Source organism: Malus domestica, chromosome 04 (genome assembly GCF_042453785.1).
Source record: "Malus domestica chromosome 04, GDT2T_hap1".
Taxonomy (NCBI): Eukaryota; Viridiplantae; Streptophyta; class Magnoliopsida; order Rosales; family Rosaceae; genus Malus; species Malus domestica.
The window spans coordinates 5,047,647-5,062,310 of NC_091664.1; the positions used below are offsets into that span (position 1 = coordinate 5,047,647).

At 37.0% G+C, this 14,664-nt stretch overlaps 1 protein-coding gene across 1 annotated transcript; it reads right to left on the reverse strand.

The window, feature by feature from the left end:
* Positions 1 to 3,700: 3,700 nt before the first annotated feature.
* Positions 3,701 to 4,802, reverse strand: LOC139194943 (uncharacterized). Its single transcript, XM_070820105.1, has 2 exons — positions 3,897 to 4,802; positions 3,701 to 3,727 (listed from the first exon to the last, which is right to left on the reverse strand). Exons 1-2 carry the CDS (start codon positions 4,800 to 4,802, stop codon positions 3,701 to 3,703), a joined length of 933 nt encoding a protein of 310 aa, XP_070676206.1.
* Positions 4,803 to 14,664: the final 9,862 nt, after the last annotated feature.

Here is a 14,664-nt window from a genome sequence, read left to right on the forward strand (position 1 = left end):
CAAAGAAGAAATGATCCGAGTGTCAAAACCCTGAGAATAACCAGGAATAAACTTCCCACCATGAACAATCGCCGAATTGATAGACATGCAAAGACGATGAAAATAGATTGGACGACCCTCAAAAATAAATTTATTTCGAGCCTTCCAAATAGCTGAAATAGTATAAAGACCCGCAAAAATCCATAGATTGTGCAATTGTTTGGAAAATGGCTTACGAACATATACATCCCAAAAAGCAACCAAAGAATCTGGAAGAGGTAAAGATGTACCAAATTGACATGCTAACCACCTCCAAAGTTGCCTAGATATCCGACATCCAAAGAAAAGATGAGCAGTAGATTCTTCAGAATTATGACATAAACAACAAATGGATGCTAAAGAAATACCACATCGTTGTAGCGCATCTTCTGTAGGAAGTTTATCATGAAAAAGCCTCCAAGCCAAAATATATAGTCGTGGCGGAATAAAATGTCGCCAGATAACCTTAGCCCAAGCACAATCACTATGTCTCATTCGAATAAGGTGATAACCAGAAGAAAAAGAAAACTTCCCGGTAGGTGAGGGCTCCCAAATAAATTTATCATCCTTAGCATTTAAAGGTAAAGGAAGACGTAAAATCTGTTGCACAATTGAAGGGAATAAATTTGAAAAATAATATGGCAAAGACCAACTTTGTGCTTCAATAACATCTAAAACCCGAGGAAGAACCTTAGGTGAAATGACCGAAAATAAAGAAGGGCTAATAATAGGCTCATCCAACCATTTGTCAAACCAAAAGAAAACTGACCTCCCATCACCAATAATCCAACGACTATTATTATTCAAAATAGGCAAAACACGCTTTAAACCATGCCATACAAAAGACCGTAAATAGATATTTTGATTTCTGTAAGGCGAAAGAGGAAAACGCTGACGAGCAAAAGAACCCCACAGAGAGTAAGATTGTAAAGCATCCCATCCAAAACTAAGCAAAACCGTCAAATTCAAAGAAGCTAAATCATGAAGACCAAGCCCACCTTATCTTTTAGGTCCACACACCATACTCCAATCACCTGTTACCAATTTTCGGGAAGATAAATCCCCTGACCAAATAAAATTCCTTGCGCAAGCAGAAAGATGCTTTAAAACGCAAGATGGCAATTGATAAACTGAGAAGTTGTGGAGAAATAAGCTTTGATAAACAGACTGTACCAATTGAAATCGTCCAGCCATTGAGAGAAGTTTACCTTTCCAACCCGAAAGGCGAGCTTTAGCCTTGTCTACCAAAGCTTGAAAGTGAATTCTCTTTAGCTTACCGCGAAAAATGGGTACCCCAAAATAAGTGAAAGGAACAACACCCAAACGAAAGCCAAGATGCCTGGAAACATGAGCTTTACGATGGACTGAGGAAGAGCCGAGATAAAAAGTACTCTTAGATGCATTAACAAGTTGCCCCGATGCACAACCATACTTATCCAAGAAATTTCGAAGAGAACAAAGAGATCGAACATTCCCATGACAAAAAATGAAAAGATCATCAGCATATAACACATGAGTAGGAGGGCAACAACTTCGCGGAGCTGAAATAGAAGTAATCCTTCCAGTAGAGAAAAGCAAAGATAAACCTCTACTCAAAGCTTCCTCTGCTAGACAAAAAAGAAGTGGAGAAAGAGGGTCACCCTGACGTACCCCTCGGGAGCAAGAGAAAAACCCATGCGGTGTGCCATTTACCAGAATTGAAAGGCGAGCTGACTGTAATAAAACACGCACCCAATCCACAAAGATACTAGAAAAGCCAAAACTAGAAAGCACATGGAGAAGAAAATCCCAGTTCAAAGTATCAAAAGCTTTAGCGATGTCGACTTTTATGCCTACGTTACCACCAAAAGCCTTTTTGTCCATAAAATTGAACCCTTCTGAAACTAGCCCAATGCAATCAGAAATACGTCTACCTTTCAAAAATGCCGTTTGTTGAGGAGAAATAATGCGAGTGGCAATTGGGCCGAGCCGATCAGCAAGAATCTTGAGGATAATTTTGAACAAAAAGTTAGCAAGAGCAATGGGCCGATACTGAGCAATCGTGGCAACACCTTCTACTTTAGGGATAAGCACCACAAAATTGCAATTGGCATTGGGATAAAGCCATCCACGCTTAAAAAAATCTTGTACAAAAGCAATCACATATAAACCAACAATATCCCAGCATGACTGATAAAAGGAACCAGGAAAACCATCGGGTCCCAGAGCACTCGAGGGATCCATAGAAAAGACAACACTTCTAATTTCATCTGCTGAAGGTAAACAAGAAAGAGAAAGATTTTCCTCTTCACTAACCATAGGTGGTATTACACCACAAACATCATCAATTCCAGTTGGGGTGAACGAAGAATTATATAAAGACTGATAAAAGTTTACCACATGATCAACAATAGCAGTATGTGAAGAGAGTCCATTATCACCATCTAAAAGAGTTACAATCCGGGAGGAAGAATGCCTACCTCGAGCATAAGCATGGAAAAAAGCGGTATTACGATCACCCTCAGTGAGCCATTTAACTCGAGCACGGTCATGCCAAAAAGCTTCTTGCATCTGAAGAGCATCGAGGACAGCCGTCTTAGCCACAACTTCCTCATTAAACTTCTCTTGCGAATTCCCATCAGAAGAAATACTATTTTGGATATTATGAAGTCTTTCCTTAGCAAAAGTGACATTTCTATGGACATCGCCAAAAACATTAGAGTTCCAAACTCGAAGACAACGCTTAAGGGCCTTAAGCTTTTCCAACATAACAAACATGGGACACCCATAGACAACAGTTGATTGCCAACACTTAGCAACCAAACCAGAAAATTCTGAATGTAAAGTCCACATGGACTGAAACCGAAAAGGCCGCAGACCTCCAAGGCGAATAGCAGAAGCCGAGAAAACTAGACAATTATGATCAGAAACGACCCTAGGTAAAGCACAACAACTAGTATAAGGCCAAGACTGTAACCAACGTGTGTCATAAAGAGAACGGTCAAGACGCTTCTCCATGTAACCACAGACATTCCAACCATTAGTCCAAGTGTAAAAAGCGCCAGTAGTATCCATATGAGTAAAGTCACAAAGCTCAGTAGTACTGCGAAAGTCCTCACATGAAGTTCGAGTAGGCAAATGACCACCCATTTGCTCATGCGCTCCAAGGATAGCATTAAAGTCACCAATTGCCATCCACGGAATTGTAGTATTAGAACGGATATTTAAGAGGTCACACCATAAAGCACGACGAAGAGTCGAGGTAGTAGCCGCATAAACAATAGTAAACTGAGAAAGAACACCCTCAAAAGAAGTCTGAAAAGTAACTCGTTGCCCTGAAGAAGAAATCATAGTAGGAGAACAATAGTCCGCACAATACAAAACCCAAATATTAGGCAATAAATCACCCCTGTTATTGACAATAAGTAAAGAGAGACCTAATGAATTCCAATAAGCAGAAGGAATAGAATCAAAAGTAACCATAGGTTCAGAGATGCAAACCAAGTCAGGATGATGAGAGTGGTAAACATTAGAAAGCTTCGTACGTGTATCAGAGTTACCAATACCGCGAATATTCCAATAAACTAGCTTCATTTGGAGGTAGAGATAACTTGTCTTCCTGCCCATGTAACATAGGGTTCTTCTTGCCTACATGTAACTTTTTGGGTTTTCTTTTGTTTCTTCTGCTGGGATTTACTAAGAACTAGAGTAAAGTCATTTGAATCCTTCCCTGCATCCACAACGTTGATCTCATTCCTTAAACCAAAACCAGGTGGGACATCAACATCAACATTGTGGTCGATATTAATTTCTTCCGTAGGCACATCTCTCATCTCCTCTGAAAGAGTATCCTTCAAGTTGCAAGAAGGGGAATCATTAATAATATTTGTTGGTTGTACCTCTAGAAGCTGTCTATCTGAAATTGTCTCTAAGTGACCATGAGGATCTGTTAATGCATCAATGACCTTGTCAGCCAACACACTTTGCTCATTATTCACAACAGTCATTAGTATTTGATTCGCAAAATCGTTGACTTGTTCAGTATGGCGTTGCTCAAGAGAGCTACAAAGTGGGGCCCCCATATCATTATTAAGTTCAGTAGAACGATTATTATGAATAATTTCAACTGAAGGGGAACGTTCCATGTGTATAGTATCACCTGAAGGAGAAACAGTCTTAGTCGACGGTTTTGGACGATAAACTTGACGAGTTGGTGACCGTCCGCGACGATGCGCCTCAACATCCGGATGCATCCCATCAGAATGATTACCCTTTAAATGTCGGCATTTGTTTGTATTATGGCCAATTACACCACAATGTCCACAGGTTGGTGGCAAATTCTCATAAATAATATCAACAGAAAAACCATGTTGTTCCCGCTCAACCATAATAGTCGAAGGCAAATCAGCAGAAAGATCCACATCGACCAGAATTCTAGCATAATAACCATATAACTTTTCACATGTAGCATGATCCAACTGGAGTGGGGTACCCACTCCACGAGCAATTTCCATAAGAATGCGAGGGTGCCAATACTCTTGACTTAGGCCATATATTTTGATCCATACCTGAGCATGTGTTTGGGGAAGGACATCACCAGGTTTGAAATCTGGTTGCCATTGAGACAACCTAAAAAGACCAAATTGAAGTGTACAGGTTCCACCACCCCACACACTTCTCATATCTTCTTCGCTGGAAAAGTGAAGATCAAAATAGCCCTTGCCAAGAGGTACCAGTTTCCATGAATTGTGAAGCTTCCATAAAGAAGCCAAAGCACTCTTGAGAAACTCAGTCTTCATCGGCATCGTTCCTTTTTTTAACAAAAGCCAACCAATGAGGTTTGTTCGACATGAACGTAATTGTTCTTGATAAAGGTCCTCACTGATTTTGACATAAGTCACATCTCCCCGAACAGTAGGAGAGGGAAGTTGACTTAAATTAACTGAACTTTACACACCATTTATGGCAGCAAAGGTCCGTGCTTTTGGAAGTTGTCCGGACAATTTACCAGTGGCAGTATTCAATTTGGAAGAAGTAGCAGAGAAGTCAAGAAATCCCCATGGGCATAAGGCAACGGGTGACTTGTCCATGGAAACCAAGAGATTAACCTAGAAAAAAAGGCATTCCAAAATAATAATATAAAAAATTAAATATAAAATTAGATAGTTGAACCTGTTGAAAAGTGTGTAGGTGCAACCAATTGTTGAAAATCCTTCAAAAGCAGAGTCTGTTGGTGCAGTATAGGTGCGGCAAGACCCTAAGAATTGCTGGAGATTAAAAGCCCCAATTGCGGGCTATCGCAATTCGTAAACAGCAGTCAATCTTCAACACCGAAGAGTAACCAACGCAGCGAAATAGCGAACCAAGACCAATGGATGGAGATGTGGAAGATTCAACAACGGCGCTGGGACGATGCCGCCTGGGACGACGCCGACAGAACACCGTCAAACCCTAGGGTTGTCCTATGGTTGTGACGACGACAATGACTTCGATGTATGTTACTGCGCTAACTTTCTTCCTTACGGACTCTCTCTCTTTCATCCTCTGATGACGATTCTGGATTCAATTCCGATTGTGTTACACCGCCTTCCTGTATTCCTTTTTCACCTGTTCTGGAACATACACCGCTGCCAACTCCTACTCCAGATGATAATCCTGAGGAGGATCCCGAAGAGGATCTAGAGGAAGATCTCTACTGGGTTAGCGATGAAGACTCGCCGCCTAAGCATGATTGCTTCTATGACGTCTTTGGCTTTTCCTATGACAAAAAGGGGGAGAGACTTTAGCTAGGGGGGAGATTTTAGCTAGGAGAGTTTTTTAGTTTAGTGAGAGTTTTAGCTAAGAGAGTATCTTAGTGAGAGTTTCTTTTAGTTTCTTATATATGGAGAATAAACGATGTTTGAATGATTATCTTTATTTCTTAATAAAGTCTATTTTTATTGCAACATCTATTGTTTGAATGTCACGAGTATTTTGTTTAATGTGTGCAGATTACAACCTTGCATAAGTTTTAATAATTTTTTTCTTTTCTAAAATGTTGCGAGTGAGGGTTTTGTTTAGAAATCTCCCCCTTTGGCATTTCCTAGACAAAACCCTCACTCGCAATATTTTAGAAAAGAAAGAAAATATTAAAACTTATGCACTAAAGGTTGTAATTTGCACACATTAAACAAAATACCCATGACATACAAACGATAGATGTTGCAATAAAAATAGACTTTATTAAGAAATAAAGATAATCATTCAAACATCGTTTATTCTCCAAATATAAGAAACTAAAAGAAACTCTCACTAAGATACTCTCCTAGCTAAAACTCTCACTAAACTAAAAAACTCTCCTAGCTAAAATCTCTCCCCCCTAGCTAAAGTCTCTCCCCCTTTTTGTCATAGGAAAAGCCAAAGAAGTCATAGAATCAATCATGCTTGGGCAGCGAGTCTTCATCGGTAACCCAGTAGAGATCTTCCTCTGGATCCTCTTCGGGATCCTCCTCAGGATCATCATTTGGAGTAGGAGTTGGCAGCGGTGTATGTTCCAAAACAGGTGAACAAGGAATACGGGAAGGCGGTGTAACACAATCGGGACTGAATCCAGAATCGTCATCAGAGGATGAAAGATGGATAAGAGGCACAAGCATGTGGTTGGGGATGCGTTGGAGACATTGCTCCAATTGAGAAATTGGATGGCTGAGATCATTGGTAGAAATCTTAATGAAATGCTCCAACAGAGAGAATTGCTAGCGCAGATCAAGAATATGTTTGAAGATCTCGTTGGAAAAATCAACAGCAGGAAAAGTTGAAGGAGCAGATGAGGAAGAAAACAATTTACGAGTCACAGAACGGGTACAGGGATAAGAGAATGAAGGAGTGATAAGAGGAGTCTTGCCTTTCAGAGCATGGGGACGTGCAGACTTGCGTGAGGAAACCATGATGAAAAAGATGTTATGTACAACAATTGAAAGCACGACAATAAATAAGAGAAGAACAAAAGTTGAGTCCAAATGCAAAACAACTAAAAGACCAAAAAGATAATCAAAAAATAAAACAATCAACATTATCTAAAATTTGAAAGGATATAGCAAAGATAAGGATAATGACAATTTTTTTGTTATTTTTTATTTTTATTTTATGTAATGTCCACAAAAACATAATACGAACTAGAGAAAGCCAAAACAATCGAGACCATAGGAATGCAACCCCTAAACTCAACAGCAACCCCTAAACTCACTGGAGCAATAAAACTATAGTCCTTTAGAAATAAAACTAGAGAGAGGTTGAGACAGAGAGAACCACTGGAGCAATAAAGAGTGCTTTGCACATTTGATATATTGTGGTCTTCATGTACAACTGTACCTTTGATTTTCTTCAGAGATAAACAACCACCATGTGTGTTATACACACGGATCTTTATTTATTTATTTATTTATATTTAATTATCATTTCTTGACTTGGGAAGTTACTGTCGTCACAATATTAAGTCTTCAATGGTGAACCAATCGTGGACTCTCCCCGTGGCTTGGATTGGGCAACTGAGGTGAGAAGCAGAGTATAAAAGGTAAGGAAGATAGTATATACTGAAGGAGAGGCTCAATAATATGGACCAGGGAAAAAATAAGACACTGGCGTATATGATAATGATGGAACCACGTAATTCCTATTTTCATCTCAAAAAGAGAGTAAGGAGCAATACAAAGCCTCAAGAGATCTCAAAGCAAGTTCTAGAGAGTTAAAAATCACATAAGAAAGAGCACACAGAAACGATTTTAAAAGTGTATGAAAAATGCATACACTAACTGGAGGCTCAAAAGCTCACAGGGGGCGGAGTTGCAGGCAAGTAGACATGTTTAATCAGAAAACAGACATATAGTATCAACCACCAAAGCAAAACATATTATGTTTAGCATAAAGCAAATAATGTAGTGGACAAAAGTTTTGCAGACTAAAAAAAAAACAAAAATGGACTTCGTTTTCAATATTTTTAGGAAGAAACAACTAAGTAAAAAAAATGGAAAATGAAAAAAAAAATTAAAGAACACGACAGATTCCTAATGCCTTTCGAAGAGTTTCGAAACAATGAGTGTCTAAAGGCTTAGTAAACAAGTCTGCAAGTTGATGTTTAGTGGCAATAAACTCCAACATTAAAACCTTCTCTTCAACCAAGACACTAATAAAGTGGTGACGAATGTCAATATGTTTGGTACGAGAATGTTGAACAAGATTCTTGGAAATGTTTATAGCACTAGTGTTATCACAGAAAACAGAAAAAGTGCCTTGATTAATGCCATAATCACTAATCATTTGCTTCATCCAAAGCAATTATGTACAACAGCTACCAGCATCAATGTATTCGGCTTCGGCAGTGGATAAGAAACACAGTTTTGTTTCTTACTATGCCAAGCAACAAGATTATTTCCAACATAGAAACATCCTCCTAAAGTACTTTTTCGATCATCAACATTTCCTGCCTAATCGGCATCTGAAAATCCAGCAATTTCAGAATTGGTTTCAAAGGAATAATGTAATCCAAAATCAACCGTGCTGCTCACATATCTGATCATTCTTTTGATAGTTTCCAGATGCAATTCTTTTGGATCAGCTTGATATCTTGCACAAGCACCGACACTATAAGAGATATCAGGCCTACTAGCAGTAAGGTACAATAAACTTCCAATCATACTCCTATAAAGTGTTTGATCAACATTGTTTCCATTTGGATCCTTGTGAAGTTTTGTGGTTGTTGCCATGGGATATGAGACTGGTTTTGCTGAATTTAACCCAAACTTCTTAACTAGCTCACTTGCATATTTTGTCTGAAAGAAAAAACTACCATTTTCAACTTGTTTGACTTGTAATCCCAAGAAAAAGTTCAGCTCCCCACACATGCTCATTTCGAATTCACTCTGCATAACCTCAGTAAATTCTTTTACTATGTCCAATGTTGAACCAAACACTATATCATCCACATACACCTGAGCTATCATCACATCCTTCTTGATTTTTTTAATGAACAAGGTTTTGTCAACAGCTTCTGGAGTATATCCTTTCTTTAACAAATGAGTTGAGAGTTTTTCGTACCATGCTCTAGGAGCTTGTTTCAAACCGTACAGAGCTTTCTTCAATCGATACACATGATCAGGATGTTTTGGATCAACAAACCCCTTAGGCTGCTCCACGTATACTTCTTCTTGAAGTACTCCATTTAAAAAAGCACTCTTGACATCCATTTGATATAATTTAAAACGTAGATGACATGCAAAAGCAAGTAACAAGCAAATGGACTCCAATCTCGCAATGGGAGCAAATGTCTTGCCAAAATCCAATCCTTCTACCTAAGTATATCCTTGAGCAACAAGGCGAGCTTTATTTCTCGTGATGATACCGTGTTCATCAGTTTTATTCCTAAAAACCCACTTCGTTCCAATAACATTTGTTTCTTTAGGTCTGGGAACAAGGTACCATACAGCATTTCTAACAAATTGATTTAGTTCCTCTTGCATGGCCATTATCCAATTTGTTGGAGCAATATTAGAAAATATGAAAAATAACAATATAATTCCAATAATAACAATAATAATAAAGAAATTCACAACATCAATTATATATGAGATTAATATAAACAACTAGAGTGAAAGTTAGAGAACTGACAAACTTGGAGATTGAGGCTTGCATAAATGCAATGTCCTAAAGATAGAATTTCGCCCCTACTCTTGTGCTTGTAGTTCGATAGGCGTCTATCTCCCAGGATTCAACAATCTATAATCCGAAGTCAAAGCACTTCAATCTTCGGACTCTGGCGAACTTCATATATTCCGTACTCTCAAGACACGACTCGGAGTTTGACTAAGAATGAGAGAAATAAAGTGGGGAAACCCTATTTCTCAAGAGTAAAAATTAACTCTAATTTCTCTTTATCTAATACCAATGGTTTCATGGGTTTATATAGAATCCAACTTCTACTTATTAAAGAGATGTAACTTTTCACTATAAGTATACATCACTTATTAAGGGAATATCACTTAAACAACATAACCTTTCTAAGAAATTGGTTAACACTATTTTTCATTCAATTATTAAAATTATATATTACAATATTTCATATTATAATATATAATTTCCAACAATCCCCCACATGAATGAAAAATTAGGAAGAATTTGAGAGTACAGGAGGACAAGAGATGCATCGGGAGAGGTGTCTTTTGGACTTGAACCTACCCTAGTGAATACTTATCGGATTTACTTGGTGACGCAGTGAATATAGAATCTTGAACTGTTCACCGTAGTAGTAAACCGAGACAATAAGCAACACACATCACTAATCCTAATATATTCCGGTTCATACGGTTGTGTTCATTTTGGTCCTGAACAAATCCCGGATTCATGAGAGCTTTAGAGAATTTAGCCATCTCATTCTCATAGAAGCGACCCACTTCTACTCTCACATAGGTGACCACTGATTAAGAATAGTCTGCTCTATTCCTCTTATTTATAAGATATCATTGTCATTAAGTATAAATATACAACCTAAAACTTCTGCAGACAACACACTTCTTCCACCATAGGAATGAGGTATATAGTGTGTTAATTTCTTTGAATCATGCCCAACCAGTTTGCCTATTGAACTTAGACCATGGGATCTCCAATCAACTAAGTTAGGTTTCCGCTCGGCTGATTCATTAATTATGTTGGCTTTAGCCTCATTCCTCTCGATGATCAACTTACTCTCTAGTCTAACCTTTAATAATTGGATCCACTACTAGGTTGACTATTTTTAATGGTGTGCACAATCCATCTTATGAAATTATATTTCATACGAGAGTAGTTGATTTACAATGTCAAGTCCTCAACCGTACATGTTGGGATTTTAGTTAGTAATTTGCTAATACTTGGGCATACTCCCCCACATTTAAGGTAGTTGTAAGAAGGTCTCTAACCTTGCCATACCTTAAACAATTACTCATTACAGGAGATGACATCTTAAATGTCGTTCAATTAGCAAATTACTTTTAACCAACCCCCACAATTCTTTCATAATTGTAGTTTCTTGTAATGCTATCATTAAATCGATCACATTTTCCACTTCAAGAAGTAAGGAACAATTAAGATAGACTTTATCTATCTTTTTAGGCATTCATGCCTCACTAGAAATTATGAGAAAATCACTTCTTGGCTTTCATTCTTTCCTTACTATGACCAACATGCATGACCCAATGGCCATGTCCAATCATATGCTTACTTAATAAGCATCATTATGTCGAATTCAAATCTGCGAAATGTCTTTTACATTTTCAGTATGGTTTTGTCCTTTTTTGAAAGACCCCCACACTTTCATGATTATTTCTTTATATTAATATCATTTTAAATGACACTCAATATCATCTTGAGCCTCTTATAATTTATAAATATATCACTTCGAAGAAAGCATATAAATGATTTTGTAACATTATTATCACTATATGATAATACATCCAGTCGGTATGTAGAAGTTTACATACCAGCCCATGAACACATTTGAATATGTCAATGACTAGTTGGAAATGTCATACCCTTTCACTATGAAAAGAAACACTTCAAATGGCATGCTTTTCCTTTGAATTTCATGGCAGATTTCAATTTTCAATTCCATCACATTACAAAACCATCCATTTGTTAAATAGTTGCATCTTTCTGCAACTTAACCTCCACATGGTTCAATATAAGTCTTGGACCTTGACCCCATAATTAAATAAGCATCTTTCGATATTGATAGATAACTCATCTAAAATGAGTTCAGTTTATCAATTTATTTTTGTTGCTTTTCAAAGCCAAATTCATCCACTTTCTGGGTTCTTATCATGACTGAACGCTAGACCCAATTTTGCATATGCACACATATGCCTGAGTAATTGTTCAATTTTCTTCATACGTATTCCATTTTTTCCATGAATAGACACTTACATATGAGTAGTCTGCACTCATCTTATATTTCATGATACCATGGAAGTTGGGTTCATATCTTGTACAGGAGTTTTCCAACTGTTTCAATACAAATTTAAAACAACCCCATTTTATTTGGGTATTCACTCTTCATCAAGAGCTTTCGCTAACATCTTTATGAATATAAGGGTTTTCTCAACAAAAACCTACTAATCATCCTCGTGCCCAATCAAATATTGATCTCCTTTGTCCCAAGAAAGAAATATTGCATCAGTCCATGAACTGGTACATTATGGCCCTTTTAGATTTGCAAATAATGCAAATTTTTGTATGACTATTGAAGAAAGTTGGGATTCCAACATACAACCAATTGACAATATGGAGAACAACTCAATTCCTTATAAGGTCTTGTTATGTTTTTCTTTTCACTGATGTGGAACCCCTTTTGTCTTCACATCCTCACAATCATACCATTTCACTTGGCCTTAATCGACACCCTTCTTCATATAAAGGAGACAAACACTGAACATGGATTTTAAACGGATCTGATAATAATTCCAGTACCCATATAATAAAAATTGTTATCACTGTATCTTTCTGGAAACTAGAATCTCCATCTTTTAATTTCTATGTAAAGCAGTTAAAAGAGACATATACATAAAGTAACAGCCAAGTATGAGATTTCTATATATCATAGAATTTATACACTTAACAACAACAGTGGCGGCATGCATAATTTTACCAGGCCTCAAACTTTAAAACATTTCCTGATCGCGACATGCCCAGAATGCCAAGAGAAATTAAATTCAAACTAACATTAATTTAAAAGCAGTTAGATTATAATTTCTAATAAATATATATAAGACAAATAACCTTCTATCTTAATCATCATCATCATCAATAAATCCCAAAATTCTTGTGTTGTTTTGTGTACTATATATACAACTTTCAACACATAATCAATCCCTGATCTATCTTTACAATATTTTTTCATTGCGAATCTCTAAAGCCCTAGGCTTTACTCATATTTTCTAATTGCATAGAGATATAAAATTCTATCTTTAGATTGTTGGAGCAATATTAGAAAATATGAAAAATAACAATATAATTCCAATAATAACAATAATAATAAAGAAATTCACAACATCAATTATATATGAGATTAATATAAACAACTAGAGTGAAAGTTAGAGAACTGACAAACTTGGAGATTGAGGCTTGCATAAATGCAATGTCCTAAAGATAGAATTTCGCCCCTACTCTTGTGCTTGTAGTTCGATAGGCGTCTATCTCCCAGGATTCAACAATCTATAATCCGAAGTCAAAGCACTTCAATCTTCGGACTCTGGCGAACTTCATATATTCCGTACTCTCAAGACACGACTCGGAGTTTGACTAAGAATGAGAGAAATAAAGTGGGGAAACCCTATTTCTCAAGAGTAAAAATTAACTCTAATTTCTCTTTATCTAATACCAATGGTTTCATGGGTTTATATAGAATCCAACTTCTACTTATTAAAGAGATGTAACTTTTCACTATAAGTATACATCACTTATTAAGGGAATATCACTTAAACAACATAACCTTTCTAAGAAATTGGTTAACACTATTTTTCATTCAATTATTAAAATTATATATTACAATATTTCATATTATAATATATAATTTCCAACACAATCACCATCCAAAAGAGCTTTCTTGGCATTCTTTGGCTTAATTCTTGATAGGTAGCATGTGAAGTTTACTACAACAGTAGTTTTACTTCTTGTTAACATTTGATCTTCTACGTTGCCAATGATGTCTGACTTGGAGTGGTCTTTTTGCACCTGCTTGTGTCCTTTTTTCAAAGCTCTTGTTGAGTCAACATCTTGGTTCACTTCAACCTGAGTAGTGGATGAATCATTGATTGATTTAATTTGAAAGAAGTCTTCATCTGAAAAAGGTTGTTCAATACTTAAGGAGGAGTCATTCACAACAACATTAATGGACTCCATGACATTTTTAGTTCTCTTGTTGAACACCCTGTATGCTCTACTGGTGAGAGAGTATCCTAGAAAAATTCCAATATCACTCCGTGAATCAAATTTTGCTAGCATTTCTCTATCTCTGTAAATGTAGCATATACTACCGAACACTCTCAAATGCTTGACGTTTGGTTTCTTTCCTTTCCAAATCTCATATGGTGTGCATTTTGTACTGGGTCGAAGATAGACTCTATTTGTAGTATAGCAAGCACTGCTGACTGCTTCAGCCCAAAAATGCTTAGCCAAATGAGTGCTCGTTAGCATGACATGACTCATGTCAAGCAAAACACGATTCTTTCGTTCAACAACTCCGCTGTTGAGGAGTGATTGTAGCAGAAAAATTGTGATCAATTCCTTTTTCATCACAAAACTCAGAAAATGATGTGTTTTCAAATTCAGTTCCATGATTGGTTCTCAGTTTTATCACACGATCATTTGAAGCAATTATATCATTTTGAATTTTATTCAGCAAGCCACAAAGTGCTTTGAATGCATCAGATTTCTCTCGCAAGAAAGCAACCCAAGTGAATCGTGAGAAATCATCAACCAAGACAAGTATGTATTTTTCCCCCCAATGCTTTTGGTTTGCACCAGTTCAATCAAGTCCATGTGCATCAACTCCAAGGGTCGTGAAGTTGAGATGTAGTTTGTTGACTTGTGTGAACTCTTTGTTTGCTTTCCCACTTGACATTCTCCACAAATTCCAAGTTCTCCAGTCAACATTGGTAAACC